The sequence below is a fragment of the Hypanus sabinus genome, chromosome 29 (genome assembly GCF_030144855.1).
Source record: "Hypanus sabinus isolate sHypSab1 chromosome 29, sHypSab1.hap1, whole genome shotgun sequence".
Classification (NCBI taxonomy): domain Eukaryota; kingdom Metazoa; phylum Chordata; class Chondrichthyes; order Myliobatiformes; family Dasyatidae; genus Hypanus; species Hypanus sabinus.
This window is the reverse complement of record NC_082734.1, coordinates 28,876,861-28,894,787: the sequence shown is the minus strand read 5'-3', so window position 1 is coordinate 28,894,787 and position 17,927 is coordinate 28,876,861. Positions and strand designations below refer to the sequence as shown.

The following is a 17,927-nucleotide window of genomic DNA, read 5'->3' as shown; positions in this document are numbered from 1 at the left end:
AAACAGTCAAGTTTACAAACAGATCTTAAAGTCTTAAGATGGCAAAGTAGAAAATGGTCCAGTAATCCACTGAGTAAATGAGTAAGGGGAGAGATTTTCAAAATGTAGAGCGAAGCAATTACAAAGGATTCCACAGATTCTACGCTGGGTAAATGAAATAACAGTAGCTGAAGATCTTATCTGTCGACTCATTTAGGAATCCACTTTAAAATATCACCAGATGACAGTCACAACAATATTGTCTTCAAGGGGTTACCACATAACACCCCGTTTCCCGGTAGGGGCTAACAGAAGTGATACCACAGGATACTCCAACAAGTCCATACATATGGATTACACAAAGTGGCAGTCACACATCCATTGTGGACAGTGTGCCAAGATCACCCAATCTTTCAGGCATAGGAGAGTTCCAAACCATAGCAGTAATAAGCAGAAGTTCCCACAGCCTCCGCTCTCTCTCTCTCTCTCTCTCCTTACAACACAGAAAATCTCAGCAATCTGCCACAGTTTGTCATACTGATATCACAGTCCCACCTCAACCTGTCTCTTAAATTGATAGTCCACAGTAAACAAAACCTGTGGCCACGTAACGAAGTGAAATCAAAGCCAGACATATTAAGTTTATGTTAGAGCCCTAGGGGGTGTTGTAGAAGAGGTACACGGTTTGCTGAAATGGAGGCACAGGTAGACAGTGCTTTTGGCATGCTGGCCTTAATCAGTTATGGAACTGTGCACAGAGATTAGGAGTAAGTTCAGATTCTATTTTGTAGATGTATGAGATGTTGGACTTGAAGTATTGGGTTCAATTTTAGAGAGGAAAGATATTAAACTGGAAAGTGGCGCAGAGAAGATTGACAAGGATGTGCCAGGTGATACAAATGATTGAGTCAGGGTGTTTATAACAAATAAAGCATTTATTAAACACTATATAAAAAACCCAAAAGTAAACAAACGACTAACTTAACCAGAAATCAGCTGTGATACGGCAGCTTGAACAGCGAGAATGCGAAAACAGTTCTTAAAGCGATAATGTGAGAACAGTTCCTAGAAGTAGTAATGTGAAAGTCCAAACCATGACCAGGTTTCTTACAGTAATTACAAATGGGACCAAATTGTCTTTCATTCACAGGTTTGCTTTCCTTCTTACCTTTCTCACTAACCTCTGATTTACCTTCATTCACTGTGTTACTTTTCCTTTTAAATATTCTGCCCTGAGGAAATTTATTCTGATGGATTAAAGCATACTCATCAGCTAATTTAGCAGTCATGCAATGTATCAGTGCCCCTCTCATTTATGTCCTTACTTCAACAGGAATGCTTCTTTTAAATTCCTCCATTAAAATCAGCACTATTAATTTATTATAGCCCCCATTTACATTTTTAGAGTAAACCCATCTCTCAAAACACACAGCTTTATCATAGGCAAATTCCACATTAGTTTTTTTTCCCACAGAATTCTTCAAATTTCTGAATCTTTCTCTATAAGCTTCTGGGAGCAACTGATAAGCCTTCAATATGTGCATTTTCACAATATCATAATCAAGCGTTTGCTCAGCAGTTAAAGCAGTATAAAGCTGTTGTGTTTTGCCTTTAATTAGACTCTAACAACACTGACCATTTCTCTTTCGGCCATTCTGAAATCAGAGCAATCGTTTCAAAATGTTGAAAATATTTTTCTGCTTTGTTTCACTAAATGGAGGGACCAATTTAATTTTCTGACTAACAACAAATGTTTTTTATGGAACCAGAAGACTGACCCTTAGACTTTAATTCTGCTATCTTAGGTTCAAATTCCCTCTGTTTATCCTCAGCTTCTAACCTACATAATTCCAAGTTAGCTTCCAAATGTCTCTTTTTATTTTCAGCTTCTAATCGACTTAATTCCAATTCAGCTTGCAATTCCTTCTGTTTTAATTCAGCTTCAATTTTAACTTTTCCAACGCTAATTGTTCCGACTGTAACTGAATCACTGCTTTACTCACAGGAAACCGATTTAAAACCGATGCATCAAGCACACGCAGATCTATCTAGTGTTCCACGATCTTTCTCTGAATTACAGGCTCTGTTGTATCTTTTGAAATACCGTTTAAGTTCCAACCTGCTAGCAATCTCCAATACATCATTTTTTTTTTCTTTGCCTTTGCTAATAACACCGAGTCTGGCAAAGTCAGGAATTCTTCAATACTCATTGTTGCCGAATACCACTCACAAGCCAATGAAACAAAAGAATCGAGTATTCCCCTTTTCCAAAACACCGATTAAATATCAAACAAGCATTTAAACTCAAAAATGGATTCAGATTGCACGAGCCCCCAAATGTTACAAATCAGCAACAATAAATATATGATTGAGACAGGGTGTTTATAACAAATAAAACATTTATTAAACACTACATAAAAAGCCCAAAAGTAAACAAACGACTAACTTAACTGGAAATCAGCTGTGATAAGGCAGCTCGAACAGCAAGAATGCGAAAACAGTTCCTAGAAGTAGTAATGTGAAAGTCCAAATGCTTACACAGTCCGTTAAAGGAGAGTCTTCTTGAAATGATTTAAATCTTCTTTTGTGGAGTTACTGCTGATCCCAGCCAAAGTATGTTATTCCCCGGAGGACTTACGATCGAAGGAAATAAAACAGCTTAAAGGAACTGACCTTTCTTTGGCGAAACTTTCTATCCAACTCACTGCTCTTTCGCCAAAGCAGAAGTTATCATGGATACTCGTTACTAATTCCTCATGTGAAGATTAAACAAAGGTCGAATCTGTTTCACCGTTGACGTTAACTTTTCCGGCCCTTCGGGATTTCTGAACTCTGATGAATCTTCACTCTCCACTGACTTTACTGGTAGTATTGCAGCAAAACTGCCAGCAATAACCTTTGAGACTTAAGGCAGTAAATAAAACTCCACTTTTAAATGAAACTGCTTCATAACATTGGAATACACAGCATCATGGAGTCCCTACCGAATTCAACCACGGACTGCCCACGTCACAGAGTGGGGTTCTCCTTTTATACACTGTTAAAGAAACTATCACATGACCTCTCACTGATGGGAGAATGATGTCACTCCCCCATCACAAGACCATTACCTCATCTCCAGAATAAAATCAATTGCATCACGGTCACATGACAGGTACAAGATACCCACGGGTAATATAGAAACATAGAAAATAGGTGCAGGAGTAGGCCATTCGGCCCATCGAGCCTGCACCGCCATTCAGTATGATCATGGCTGATCACCCAACTCAGAACCCTGTACCCACTTTCTCTCCATACCCTCGATCCCTTTAGCCACAAGGGCCATATCTAACTTCCTCTTAAATATAGCCAATTAACCGGCCTTAACTGCTTCCTGTGGCAGAAAATTCCCCAGATTCACCACTCTCTGTGTGAACAAGTTTTTCCTCATCTCGGTCCTAAAAGGCTTACCCTTTATCCTCAAACTGTGACCCCTCATTCTGGACTTCCCTAACATTGGAAACAATCTTCCTGCATCTAGCCTGTCCAATCCTTTTAGAATTTTATACGTTTCAATAAGATCCCCCCTCAATCTTCTAAATTCCAGTGAGTATAAGCCTAGTCTTTCTTCATATGAAAGTCCTAGCATCCCAGGAATCAATCTGGTGAACCTTCTCTGTACTCCCTCTATGGCAAGAATGTCTTTCCTCAGATTAGGGGACCAAAACTGCACACAATATTCTAGGTGTGGTCTCACCAAGGCCTTGTACAACTGCAGTAGAACCTCCCTGCTCCTGTACTCAAATCCTTTTGCTATGAATGCCAACATACCATTTGCCTTTTTCACCGCCTGCTGTACCTGCATGCCCGCCTTCAATGACTGGTGTACAATAACACCCAGGTCTCGTTGCATCTCCCCTTTTCCTAATTGGCCAACGTTCAGATAATAAATAATCTGTTTCCCTGTTCTTGCAGCCAATGTGGATAACCTCACATTTATCCACATTAAATTGTATCTGCCATGTATTTGCCCACTCACCTAACCTATCCAAGTCATCCTGCATCCTCTTAGCATCCTCCTTACAGCTAACACCACCGCCCAATTTCGTGTCATCCGCAAACTTGGAGATGCTGCATTTAATTCCCTCATCTAAATCATTAATATATATTGTAAACAACTGGGGTCCCAGCACTGAGCCTTGCGGTACCCCACTAGTCACTGCCTGCCATTCTGAAAAGGTCCCGTTTACTCCCACTCTTTGCTTCATGTCTGCCAACCAATTCTCTATCCACATCAATGCCATACCCCCAATACCGTGTGCTTTAAGTCTGCACACTAATCTCCTGTGTAGGACCTTGTCAAAAGCCTTTTGAAAATCTAAATATACCACATCCACTGGCTCTCCCCTATCCACTGTACTAGTTACATCTTCAAAAATTTCTATAAGATTCATCAGACATGATTTCCATTTCACAAATCCATGCTGACTTTGTCCGATGATTTCACCTCTTTCCAAATGTGCTGTTATCACATCTTTGATAACCGACCCTAGCATTTTCCCCACCACCAATGTCAGACTAACCAGTCTATAATTCCCTGGTTTCTCTCTCCCTCATTTTTTAAAAAGTGAGATTACATTAGACACCCTCCAATCCTCAGGAACTAATCCAGAATCTAAGGAGTTTTGAGAAATTATCACTAATGCATCCACTATTTCTTGGGCTTCTTCCTTAAGCACTCTGGGATGCAGACCATCTGGCCCTGGGGATTTATTTGCTTTTAATCCCTTCAATTTACCTAACCCCACTTCCCTACTAACATGTATTTCCCTCAGTTCCTCCATCTCACTAGACCCACGATCCCTTACTATTTCCGGAAGATTATTTATGTCCTCCTTAGTGAAGACAGAACCAAAGTAGTTATTCAATTGGTCTACCATGTCTTTGTTCCCTATGATCAATTCACCTGCATCTGACTGTAAAGAACCTACATTTGTCTTGACAAATCTTTTTCTTTTCACGTATCTTTAAAAGTTTTTACAGTCAGTTTTTATGTTCCCTGCCAGCTTTCTCTCATAATCTTTTTTTCCTTTCCTAATTAAGCCCTTTGTCCTCCTCTGCTGGTCTCTGAATTTCTCCCATTCCTCAGCTGTGCCACTTTTTTTTTGCTAATTTATATGTTTCTTCTTTGGACTTGATACTATCCCTAATTTCCCTTGTCAGCCACATGTGCATTACCTTCCCTGGTTTATTCTTTTGCCAAACTGGGATGAACAATTGTTGCAGTTCATCCATGCAATCTTTAAATGCTTGCCATTGCATATCCACCATCAACCCTTTAAGTATCATTTGCCAGTCTATCTTAGCTAATTCACGTCTTATAGCTTCAAAGTTACCCTTCTTTAAGTTCAGAACCATTGTTTCTGAATTAACTATTTCACTCTCCATCTTAATGAAGAATTCCATCATATTATGGTCACTCTTACCCAAGGGGCCTCGCATGACAAGATTGCTAACTAACCCTTCCTCATTGCTCCATACCCAGTCTAGAATGGCCTGCTCTCTAGTTGGTTCCTCGACATGTTGATTCAGAAAACCATCCTGCATACATTCCAAGAAATCCTCTTCCTCAGCACCCTTACCAATTTGGTTCACCCAATCTATATGTAGATTGAAGGCACCCATTATAACTACTGTTCCTTTTTTGTACGCATTTCTAATTTCCTGTTTAATGCCATGCCCAACCTTACTACTACTGTTAGGTGGCCTGTACACAACTCCCACCAGCGTTTTCTGCCCCTTAGTGTTACGCAGCTCTACCCATATCGATTCCACATCCTCCAGGCTAATGTCCTTCCTTTCTATTGCGTTAATCTCCTCTCTAACCAGCAATGCTACCCCACCTCCTTTTCTTTCCTGTCTATCCCTCCTGAATATTGAATATCCCTGGATGTTGAGCTCCCATCCTTGGTCAACCTGGAGCCATGTCTCTGTGATCCCAACTATATCATATTCATTAACATCTATCTACACATTCAATTCATCCACCTTGTTACGAATGCTCCTCGCATTGACACACAAAGCCTCCTGGCTTGTTTTTACAACACTCTTAGCCATTATACAATTATGTTGAAAAGTGGCTCTTTTTGCTTTTTGCCCTGGATTTGCCTGCCTGCCACTTTTACTTTTCACCTTACTACGTTTTGATTCTACCCTCATTTTACACCCCTCTGTCTCTCTGCACTTGTTCCCATCCCCCTGCCACGTTAGTTTAAAGCCTCCTGAACAGCAGTAGCAAACGTTCTGCCTAAGACATTGGTTCCAGTCCAGCCTGGGTGCAGACCGTCCTGTTTATACTAGTCCCACCTCCCCCAGAACTAGTTCCAATGCCCCAGAAATTTGAATTCCACCTCCTTGCACCATTTTCAAGCCATGTATTCATCTGAAATATCCTATTTCTACTCTGACTAGCACGTGGCACTGGTAGTAATCCAGAGATTATTACCTTTGTGGTCCTACTTTTTAGTTTATCTCCTAACTCCCTAAATTCACCTTGTAGGACCCCATCCAGTTTTTTACCTATATCATTGGTACCTATGTGCACCACGACCACTGGCTGTTCACACTCCCATTCCAGAATGTCCTGCAGACGCTCAGAGACATCCTTGACCCTTGCACCAGGGAGGCAACATACCATCCTGAAGTCTCATTTGTGGCTGCAGAAACGCCTATCTATTCCCCTTACAATTGAATTCCCTATCACTATAGCTCTCCCACTCCTTTTCCTTCCCTCCTGTGCCGCAGAGCCACCCATGGTGCCATGAACTCGGCTGCTGCTGCCTTCCCCTGATGAAACATCTCCCCCAACATTATCCAAAACAGTACATCTGTTTAGGAGGGAGATTACCTCAGGGGACTCCTGCACTACCTGCCTACTGCTACGCTGTCTACTGGTCACCCCTTCCCTTTCTGCCTGTGTAGCGTTTACCTGCGGTGTGTCCAACTCACTGAACGTGCTATTCATGATTTTCTCAGCATCACGGATGCTCCAATATGAATCCAATCGCAGCTCCAGACGCTCAATGCGGTCTGCCAGAAGCTGCAGTTGGACACATTTCCTGCACACATAGTCGTCAGGGACACTGGAAGTATCCCTGATTTCCCACATGCTGCAGGATGAACAAACCATGGGGCCAATCTCAGCTGCCATGACCTACCCAATACTTGCCTCAACTTTTGAAACTTTCTCCTTTGAAAAGAACTTACCCAGCCTTGCCTCACTTGGAGTGAAGCTCATCCTCCGCCTCTTTTCTTCAAAGAGTCTCGAGTCAAAGCCTCAAATCTCCACTCCTTCGCTTGAGGTAACCCTCTATTTATTTGCTTGAGCTTTTCAAACTGCTTGGTCACCTGACCTCGATTGCCCAATCAGCTGCTTTCTGTTGAATCTGAGCTATTCAAATCTTGATTGTCTAATCAATGTCTTTCAGCTGAGCTATATGAATTTTGATTGACTTGATTGCACAGTCCAACTGTCAAAACTACCAGAATCTCTCGAGTCAAAGCCTCAAATCTCCACTCCTTCACTGGCCCACTCACTCCCTGCCGCTTTCCGCAGGCCGCTCCGCTTGAGGTAACCCTCTATTTATTTGTTTGGACTTTTCACACTGCTTGGTCACCTGACCTCCATTGCCCAATCAGCTGCTTTCTGCTGAGTCAGAGCTATTCAAATCTTGATTGTCTAATCAATGGCTTTCTGCTGAGCTATTCAAATCTTGATTGACTTGATTGCACAGTCTAACTGCCAAACCTTCCAGAATCTCTTGAGTTAAAGCCCCAAATTTCCACTCCTTCACTGGCCCACTCACTCACTGGCTGCATTCCACAGTATGTAACACAGGTCGTTAGGAATAATTAATAGGGAGCTGCTGGATAGGTCGGGACTGTTTCCTTACAGAAATGCATAAAATCATGTGAATCATGATGCACTCAGTCTTTTACCCCAGAGTATGGGAATAAAGAGCTAGAACATAGAGGTTCACATGAGAGGAGAAAGATTTAATAGAAACTTATTTTACACAAAGGACAGAGCATACTACATGGACATGGAAGAAGCTCTGAGAGGAAGTGGTTGATGCAGTTACAATAATGTGTAAAATGCATTTGGATAGCTACGTGGATTAGAAAGGGTCAACTAAGGTGAAATTTACATCTCAATCCTAGTGGTCCTGAACAATTATTTTCCTTCCTGACGTGATGTCCCTCCAACATTAGTAAACATTGTAGTGATCTGCTTTCTAACTCATTTCCAAAAGAATTTGAAAATAAATTACCTTCTCTAGTTCTGAGTCAGAAATTCAGCCTCATTGAAAATGATGCCTCTTTGAGTCCATACCTGCAGCTTATGGTCATTCCAGGGTTAGTTCTCCATATTTAGCTAATTGACATGTGATCATGTGTCCTGTTTAGTTTAGAGTATTCCAACTTGTTCCATTGATAATACAGGTGTTGATGCTCAGGCCAAGGATACAATAATGATGCTGATCTGAGTATTGTACAAGAGCATGCCACACATGATGAACCAAATACTGAAACAAGTATTGATGTTCCACTTGCTCTGTAGCACCTGTGGGTACTGCATGTAGGGGCAATGGTATGAGAATTAACAGCAGGCTGAACAAGCTTTGGTTCCTGCTTGGAGGCCCACCAAACTGATTATTCTTCTCACCAAACAAACCCATTCAGCAGATATCCCAACCTGTCAACTCCACAAAGTCACCCAAGTTTGGTTCCCTGATTATTGTGCCTTCAATGGAGCCACTTATCTGAATTTAATATAATAGCAATCAGTATAATAAACATGAGGGATATAATTACCAATACGTAATGCTCAATGCGATCGGCTGGTGTATGCCTGGGGGAAAATTTGTTCACCCACCAAACCACGCCTCCCGTATACATGGATGCTGTGGAATACACGCCAACCCAAACTTGCACACACGATATCAAAAGAACACCAGGTACATTTGCAGAATACACTTTATAAATCTTACTACAACTAAGTGATTAATAACAATACAGAATATATGAAGGAAAAGAAAAGGCACCAAAGCCTATCAGAGCTCAGTCAATTTAGTGCACATCGTTGGAACTCAGCCATCAAATCGTCCGACCCCTCTTCGCTCTCCTCCAACCTCCATGACCCCGCACACCTGGCACCACCCTCAGTGATTGACCAACAGTGCCACATTTATCCTCCTTTCTCATCGTCTTGTTCCTGACTCCCGAAAAGACTGCGCAATCCCAGTTCCCAGACCCGCAAGAGAAAATAACATCCAACACAATTGGATAATGAATGAATACAATCCTAGTTATCAGCAACTTTAACATAAACAGGCTTCAAGAGTGCTCTGCAAGAAAAGCACTCTCTGTCCTGTTAGCATAACAAAGAATATTTTACTTTTAACAAAAAAGCCATTTTGATTAGCATACACAGTACAAATATAAGAATTATAATCAAAGGTTATAATGTCCCTTGTTAATTCCTGTAATAAATAGAATATTTATCCTTCTCTCATCCACCCCACAGTTCCTGCACTTTTCAGGTTTAAAATCCAAAATCCAGTTACATGCATTTGAGAACTTCACAATTTGAACTATAGTCATCACAACAGAGTTGCTTATGGAGGTAAAGGCAAATAGTGGCTCCACATTCCCACCTCAATTTTGAAAGTTGAAAGGCTGATATTTTGTTTCACATTTCATCTCTCAACCAACTTTGGCCACAATAATTTATTTGATTTTTATTAATGTGAGACTATCTTCATAGATGTCACTGATTCCTAGTGCAATGATGATTCCAGTGCTGCTGCTTTTCATTATGCGGGGGGGGGGGGAGAATTGTTTTGCTGTTTCTTTCTGAACTAGCTTATGTATTTCTTTGTTTCATGGCTATCTGGAGAAAAAGAATCTCACAGTTGCATACGTACTTTGATAATAACTTAAACTTTGAAACAATAATCTACAAAGATATGGCCATCATATTCTTCTCCTCCCTGGAATATTCTAAATGCAATAGAAAACAGCTCCCTCCTTCATACCAGACCTTTATGAAAGTTTCACAGATTTACCAGCATACACAAACTGCTAGTATTTCAATCCAGACGTCCACGTGGGGGATGAGGGCCCAATATCTATGTTCATCCACACATATATGTCCTGATTCTTATTATTGCAGTTACATTGATTTGGCTAATTGAACAGATTACTGATTTGTTAATAAAGTTATATTGTGGTTAAATGCAGCATCTATGTTACTTAACAAATCTATTAACTAAAACTATTCACTCAACTTGTATAAAGCAATATCCTGCTGGAGGAACTCAATGGATCAAGCAGTATCCAAGGTTGGAAAGGAATCGTTGACATTTTGAGTTGAGACTTTATCAGTTCCAGTACATGATCTTGACCCAGCATAAATAATTCCTTCTCCCCCACCCCCACCAACAAACGCTGATCCTGAAGATTCCTCCATCTTCCTGCTTGCTGTTCCAGATTCCAGCACCTGCAGTCTCACGTATCTCTGCTGAAAGTACATCTGTTCCCACATTTCAGTTTCCAATTGTTCATTGATGGTGGTCGGTTTTATTGCCTGGTTAATTAGTGTGATCCAGTAATCACACTGATCGTGGATTGATGGTGGGAATATAGCAGCCAGAGGGAGATGACAAGTTCCCCATCAGGCTCTGGGAGGAACCTCTGCTGGTGAGAGAGGGATCCACAGAACACAGAGCAGAGTGGAGGAAGGCCACATTATCAACACAGGGTCAGTCTTGAATAGAGCTGACCACTGACCCAGAACAATAAACCAGCTGATAATTAGGATGTCGATGCTGACATTCTGCGCTGGGGAGAGTTTGATTAATTGTCCAAGGATAGAACCACTTATAATTAAAGAACTGATAGTTCAGGTAATTGTGGTACAGTGTGGACAGGATTATGAGAGGACTGAAAAAATCATGGATAAGAACTGGACATGCAGCTTTATAATTAGCTACCAATAACTAGGTAGAGTCTGGAACCTTTATGCAGGTATGCATAAAATGTGCATGAGGAGATATTTAGTGGTGGCAGTTCTGGAGTCCAACAACTGCTGAAGAAATGTCCACCCTGTCTCAGAGAAGAATTCAATGCATTGAAATCTGGATGTGTTCACCTGGAGCAGGTAATGTATGAACACAAGTAGAGGTTGTGAGACTAAAAAGTAACCAGAATTGTTTGAAACTACATGCTAAAGCTTTGATGTGTTTGAACTAATCATGATTAATCAAGAAACGTCATCAGGCAAAATTATTGTGTTTCTCATGCACTGTGTGGAATTCAAAATAGGGGATTCAGTGGGTGATAGGGGCAAGTGTTGGGGAAACTCTCCATGGACTGTGGGAGGGAATTGAATGGGTTGGGGAGAGCGCTGTAGGCTGCAGGAGAGGATTCAGTGGCTGGCAAAATGCAGGTGATGGGAGAGAGTGTCGGTGGGTTATGGGAGGGGACTTGGTGAGTGGAGAAAGTCGGTGTTTGGGGAGGGTGTCTGTGGGCTGTGTGAGGGGAATTAGTGAGTGGGACATATTACACTGGTTCATGCAGAAATGATGATCTCATTCATATCTTTGTTGACTACTTTCTTGGTAAAGATACAATAATTTGTACCGCTATAGATGCCAGTGCAGCAAAAATCTCAGCATTCTCCCTAAAGAATTGCATAAAACTCCATTTTTTTGCCCCTTCATATTTTTCGTTCAGGTAGTCGTACCTCTGCTGAGCCCTTTGCGCATCCTCCATCCTACCTTCAACTTCATATTTCTCCATCTCACTCCTCATATGCTCCATGGCTTCCTTCAACTCTTCCACACTGCACTTTTTACCTTCCTCAAATCTTTTCCTGATCTGCTCCATGATTTCCTTATTCCTGCATTCCTCAAATGCCTTTCTCCTCTGCTCCATCATCTTCATCTCCTGTTTCATCCTCTCGAGCTCCTGTTCCAAAGCTGACAAAAAGGGCAAAGGATGTATTGGTTAGTCTGTGCAGAGGGTGGTGAAGGGATCACTTCCCTACGTGTCTGTGACAGGACATTGAGAGGGAACTTCACTCACTGTTCAATCTAAGAAACACTGCTGGAGGAACTCAGCAGGTCAGGCAGCATTTATGGAAATGATAGTCAATGTTTCAGCTGCTTCCTGGTTTCAGGACTGAGAGGGATGGAGGAAAATGTCAGAATAAAAAGGTGAGGGGAAAGATACTAGCTGGAAGGTGACAAGTGAATCCAAGTGGGAGGGAAAGGTCAAGGGCTGGAGAGGAAACAATCTGATAGAAGAGGAGAGTGAACTATCTGAGAAAGGGGAGGAGGAGGGAACTCAGAGTAGTAATAGGCAGTTGAAAAGAAGTAAAAGGTCAGAGTGGGGAATAGTAGTGGGAAACTGGTTTACCAGAAGGAAAAAAATCAATATTCATGCCATCAGGCTGGAGGCATTCCAAATGGAATATAAAGTGGTGCCCTACTACCCTGAGCAAGTCATCTTCTTGGCACAAGTGGAGGCTAGCAATTGATATGTCAGAAAGGGAATGGGATTTGTAATTAAAATGTTTGGCCACTGGGAATTCCCACTTGTGGAGGACAGTGCAGAGGCGCTCGACAAAGCAGTCACCCAATTTACAAAGGCTCTCACCAATATAGAGGCCATGTGGGGAGCACCAGACACGATAGACTCCAGCAGATTCACAGATGCAGTGTTGTTTCACCTGGAAGGACTGTTTAGGGCACTGAATGGAGATGATGGAGGCAGTGTATGGGCAGGTATAGCATTTAGCCTGCTTGCAGGATTAAATGCCGGAAGGGAGATATTTTGGGGAGGGGTAGATAAATGAATAAGGGAATCATGGACAGAGCAATCTCTGCAGAAAGCAGAGGGAGGGGCAGTAAAGATACATTTAGTGTAGAATCCCTTTGGAGATGGCAGATGTTAGAGAGGATGATGTGTTGTATGCAGAGTCTCACAGGGTGGTGTGTAAAGACAAAAGAACTCTAGCACTGTTAAGGTTGTGGGAAAATGGGGCAATTAAGTATATTCCGGAGATGGAAGGAGATCTGGGTGATGTCATCATCAATAATGGAGTGAGGGAAGTCCCGTTCTTCAAAGAAGGACATCACTGCTCAACCAGGTTTGTTTCCAAAAAATCATTTTTAGGTATTTCTCAGATTATTCTTCACAAATATGCATGCAATCAAAATCAACATATTTAAACTCTCATCTCTGTCCTCTTCAATCTCCTTCACTCCTGTATTGGCCCCCAGAAATACTCCAACAGAAGAGATGAACCTAACCTTTGCCCATGACCCTAAGGGATGAGAAACTCCTCTGCTCCTCTCTTCATCTCTCATAACAGTCGGAACAAATTTTGGAAATGGGCTGTGCTCCACCTATCAAAGTGCTAGCTGTTGAAGTACTGGTACATGGACCCTGCCCAATATGTGATAGAGTGAGCACTGCCCACAACAGTTGGTGGTCTGAGCACAGTACCAGTTGTATTGGAGAATGGTACTGCAGACCCCATGAACTGTGCCATTTCCAACCTTGAAGTCAGTAGCCAGTGGCGTCTTTTTGCAGGGACTCAGATGAGAGGAATCATCTTACAGGACATACTGCAGTCCACCTTTTCACTATCAATGGACACCAACACCCAAAACTATCACTATACCTGACCCTTCCAGGCAAAAGCCCCTTATAGCTGACACATGCATTCCTCTCAGGGCAGCAAGTCTGCCAGACCTGCCAGCTTTTTCCATTTCCTAACCACAGTATCAGTGGTGGAGAAATCCTCAGATATCTCAGCTTTTTGGGGCAGCAAGTCTGCCAGACCTGCTAGCTTTTTCCATTTCCTAACCACAGTATCAGTGGTGGAGAAATCCTCAGATATGTCAGCTTTTTGGGGCAGCAAGTCTGCCAGACCTGCTAGCTTTTTCCATTTCCTAACCACAGTATCAGTGGTGGAGAAATCCTCAGATATGTCAGCTTTTTGGTAGACACAGGGGAGGGACCCTCTCCACATCAGGTATCAGACTCAAGGATGGCCTCATTGTTCCTGGCTCTGGAAGTCCATCCAGAGACATGTCTTGAAGTAGAGATGAGCAAGTCACCTTATCACGACCCTTTGCACAGTCTAGTAAACAAGTCCATGGAAAATGTTCCTCATTAAGAAATGGACAGCTCTTGGCCTACCCTGGAGTCTGAACATAAAACACAACTTTTATGGTCTGCACCATCCTTGTTACCCAGTTCACTGTCCTAGCAACAATACTGGTGGTTCCCCCACCCACTGGAGCACTATTACTCTTCCCATGAGAGAAATCGGTGTCCCACGGTTGTTTTCCATTCCCATCACCCACAGCCACAATTGGGGTAAATCCCACTCCTGCAGCCATTATCCCATCACATTTCTGATGCCTGTGTTCTAATTGACACTATCCAACTCCTTTCTCATCCTATTGTATTCTCCCTTGTGTCAGCATAATATACTGGGGTTTGGATCAAATTATTGCATCTTACATTTGAATGAGAAATTCAATAATACTCCAATTGCCCACAAGAAGATTGTTACCCTCTTTCATTACCCAGGATGACTAAAAGATACATTCCCTTGTAGGTTCAGTAACACATTGTTTTAGAAAGCTATGAACTCCTCCTCAAGATTGCCTGGACCAATTTGATTGGTCCACACAATCTGAAAGTTCCCATCACACGTGCCAATCTATTCTATCATGCATTAGATTTTTTTTTGTTTTTGCCTCTGCCACTGTAATGTTATTATTTCATGCCACCACTGTACCCTACTGCCTCCTCATCTTATACCATCTTTCCCCTCTCACTCCTGGTCTCCCATGCACCCAGTATCTCCAGCCCCTTCACCGCTCTGAGACCTTCTCTTTTTATCCCACCATTTCTATAATCTCTCCAACCCTCAACCCACCCCTGACCCCAACTCCACCTCCTGCCATCTTCAATACCCTGCCTGACCTCTCTCTCTCTGAATCGGAGAGTTCTGTCCTCATCCAGGACCTTCCCTTAACCTCCATGTGCTGACACCTCAGTGAGTTCAGAATTCAGAATCAGGTTTATTATTACCAACATATGATGTGAATATATTTTTGTGTGGCAGCAGTACAGTATAGGGCAAAGGCACATAGTCTACACATTTCAAAAATACATGAACAGTGAATTAATGAGTTGGTACTTATGTTAGAGTTCCAATTATCTCATATGCAAGCCCTGCGGTTGTCTCTGCACCTGTATCTCTTCGATAAGGACTACCAACTGATGACCACTTCTTCTACCACAAATCTACCTCCTCTTCTTGAGCATCCCACTCTGGCCTTATGTTTATGTTTTTTTGGGAGAACCAACACCAAATTCTTCTTAACAGGAACATGTCAAGGAACATCAGCATACCCCTCCCTGATGTCACTGTTTCTAATCCTCCTGAAGGTGAGGTACCCAGCAAGAGAGTCTTGCATTTGTAGTTTTCAGACTTGAACAGTTAATTTTAAATCTACAGATGCACCCGACCTAAATATTTTGAGCATTTTGTTTATTTTCTCACCAGAGTCAGGTTTTTGTTCCTCCGTCAGCCTGCTGTCCATTTTCTGTACCAGATCTCGACGACGTTTTTCCTCTGCCAGGAAGTGGGTGAGGACAGCCCACCCCTACAGAGAACAGAAGCTATAATTTCTCACTTCCATCTCTCTCCCATTACACCAGTCCACAGAAGACCAGAGACAGGCTCTCACCATCAAACTTCTAGTGCTAGGGATTGATACTCAATTAGAAAACTCCTCTTACCAATCTACAGGAAATTGGTAAAACCACAACTGGAGACTATGGACAATTTATATTGTGGCTTTGAATGAAGGCAGAATGTCTTTTTTAAATGACACAAGGATAAATTGTAAAAATGACACAAAGAGTAGAAAATTGGTTCTGTGAATGGACAAGGATCAGCAAATCGAGCACAATGTGGGATAATGCAAAATACCCATTATGTCATAAAGGTAAATAAAAGCATTTGAATCAAATGGGAGAGTTTGTGAAGTTCTGAGATGTAGTGGCATCTGGGTGTCCTACACCAAGATTTGTAAAATGTTCCTGTGCAAGTAAGTGGGAGCAATAGAGTGTGCAACAGAAGTTGAAGGGAAAAACTTCAGTTATATCAGGTTTTAATGAGTTTAGAATCTGGAATATGGTCTGTTTAGGTCTCTTTTAACAATCACAGGAAGCAGTTCAAAGATGTGTTCCTGGACTGATACCTGGAAGGATAGATTACTTTATCAGAGAAGGTAGGAAAGGCTGGGACTAGATACTTTATTTGGGAAAACCCAGAACTAGGAGTCACAGACTGGATAGTTAGTGTATAGGGGAAGGTCATGAGCTGCAAAGCTGAGTTAGATAAACAGGTAGCTTGATCAACGGAGATATTAAACAAGCATTTTTCTCCCATTGCATGATTGGTTTTTGGAACTCACTCCATTGGAGCAGAATGGAAGCAGAGAGTAAGGATTTTTAAGGGAGAGATTGGAAGGCTTTTAAAATCTAGCTTTAAAAGCTAATTCCCACAGCCCATGGATACTCTGCCCCATTACTGACTCTCCAACTACTGCATCCCCTTTCACATCCCACAAACATCTCCCCATCACAAGCTCTCCCTACCCACGGAATCCCCTCCCACATCCCATGGGCACATACCCCACCCACTGAAAAGCCTCCCACAATCCACAACCCTCTTTCCCCAATCACAGACTCAATCCACCCAGTTAATCCCATTCCAGATGTTACAGAGAGTGGAAATCAAATACACTTTTGTTGGGCGAATGGAAGGAGGCAGAGGGTGAATTTTATGAATTCATGAAAGGCAGAGGAAGGAAAAGCTATGAAAATTAGAAAATAAATGTCTTGCTGTAAAATATTGAACACACCTCCATCTCATTCTTAGTCCTTTCTTCATACTCTTTGATGGCCTTATCAAGATCCTTGGTCAGCTCCTGGAAACCACCAGGTCTCAGGTAATGCCCAGATGTCAAGTTTTCTGTTATTGATGACATTACTTCTTTTAGATGTCTGTCACATTCCTCTTGTGACTTTTTCTTGACCTTGGCTTTGAGAGACTCGTAAGTAGAGCTCATTGTCTCCTGGGAGTGAAGGAAAGATGCATAGTGAACTGGGAAACATAGTATTGTACATTGACTGGTATCTCTCAGTCCCTCTCTCTCTGTGGTATATCTGCATACCATCTATATCTGTGAGACATTGTCTCTCAGGGAGAGATCCATACACGGATCACTGTCTTTCAGTCCATCTCTTTCCGTGAGAAATCTGTACACTAACTGTGTCTGAGTCACTCTCTCTCAGTGGGAGATCCGTACACTGACCTGGTCATCTATATACAAACTGGTGTCTCTCTGCTCCTCTAACTCAGGGAGTGACGTATACTATCTAGTGTCTCTCATGATAATACATATGCACTCTGTCTCTCAGTCTATGTTGGTAAGTGTTGGGTCCAGGGACTGGTGTTTGGAGATGAGACAGTTGGTAATCACTGAACAGGAGAAGCTCACCTCCAGCTGTTGGATGTATTTGCCACTGTTGGTGTTCATACATCTTTTGTGGAAGATACTGAATGCCTCTATGCTCCTCGCATTGTGATCCTCTATGAGTTTGCTCATAGTAAGACAGCCAGGTTCTGAGAATTTTTTCATTCCATCACTATAGAATTTCAGGGCTTCATCTACTGCTGCTTGGTTTTCCAGCTCCGCTAATTTGGCGACACTGTTCTCCACACATGGTAGGACTCCATCTGCCAACATCCCCACATACACCTTGGCCAATTCAGCAAATCCTGTGTGGGATGTTTCTGGAGGTCAGCGCCT

General features: G+C 42.2%; 1 protein-coding gene across 3 annotated transcripts in view; it reads right to left on the bottom strand.

The window, feature by feature from the left end:
* LOC132383174 (guanylate-binding protein 1-like) overlaps positions 1 to 17,927 on the bottom strand; it is a 103,812-nt gene that overhangs the window by 68,498 nt on the left and 17,387 nt on the right. Inside the window, exons 7-10 of one of the 3 annotated variants that reach the window (XM_059954046.1) lie at positions 17,616 to 17,896; positions 16,977 to 17,189; positions 15,608 to 15,710; positions 11,877 to 11,999 (exon numbers count right to left, since the gene is read on the bottom strand). In XM_059954046.1, the coding sequence (XP_059810029.1) occupies positions 11,877 to 11,999; positions 15,608 to 15,710; positions 16,977 to 17,189; positions 17,616 to 17,896 (720 nt within the window). Of the gene's footprint in view, positions 1 to 965; positions 12,000 to 15,607; positions 15,711 to 16,976; positions 17,190 to 17,615; positions 17,897 to 17,927 lie in introns of those variants that run through there. The other 2 variants (XM_059954045.1, XM_059954047.1) reach the window with 2 other exon arrangements.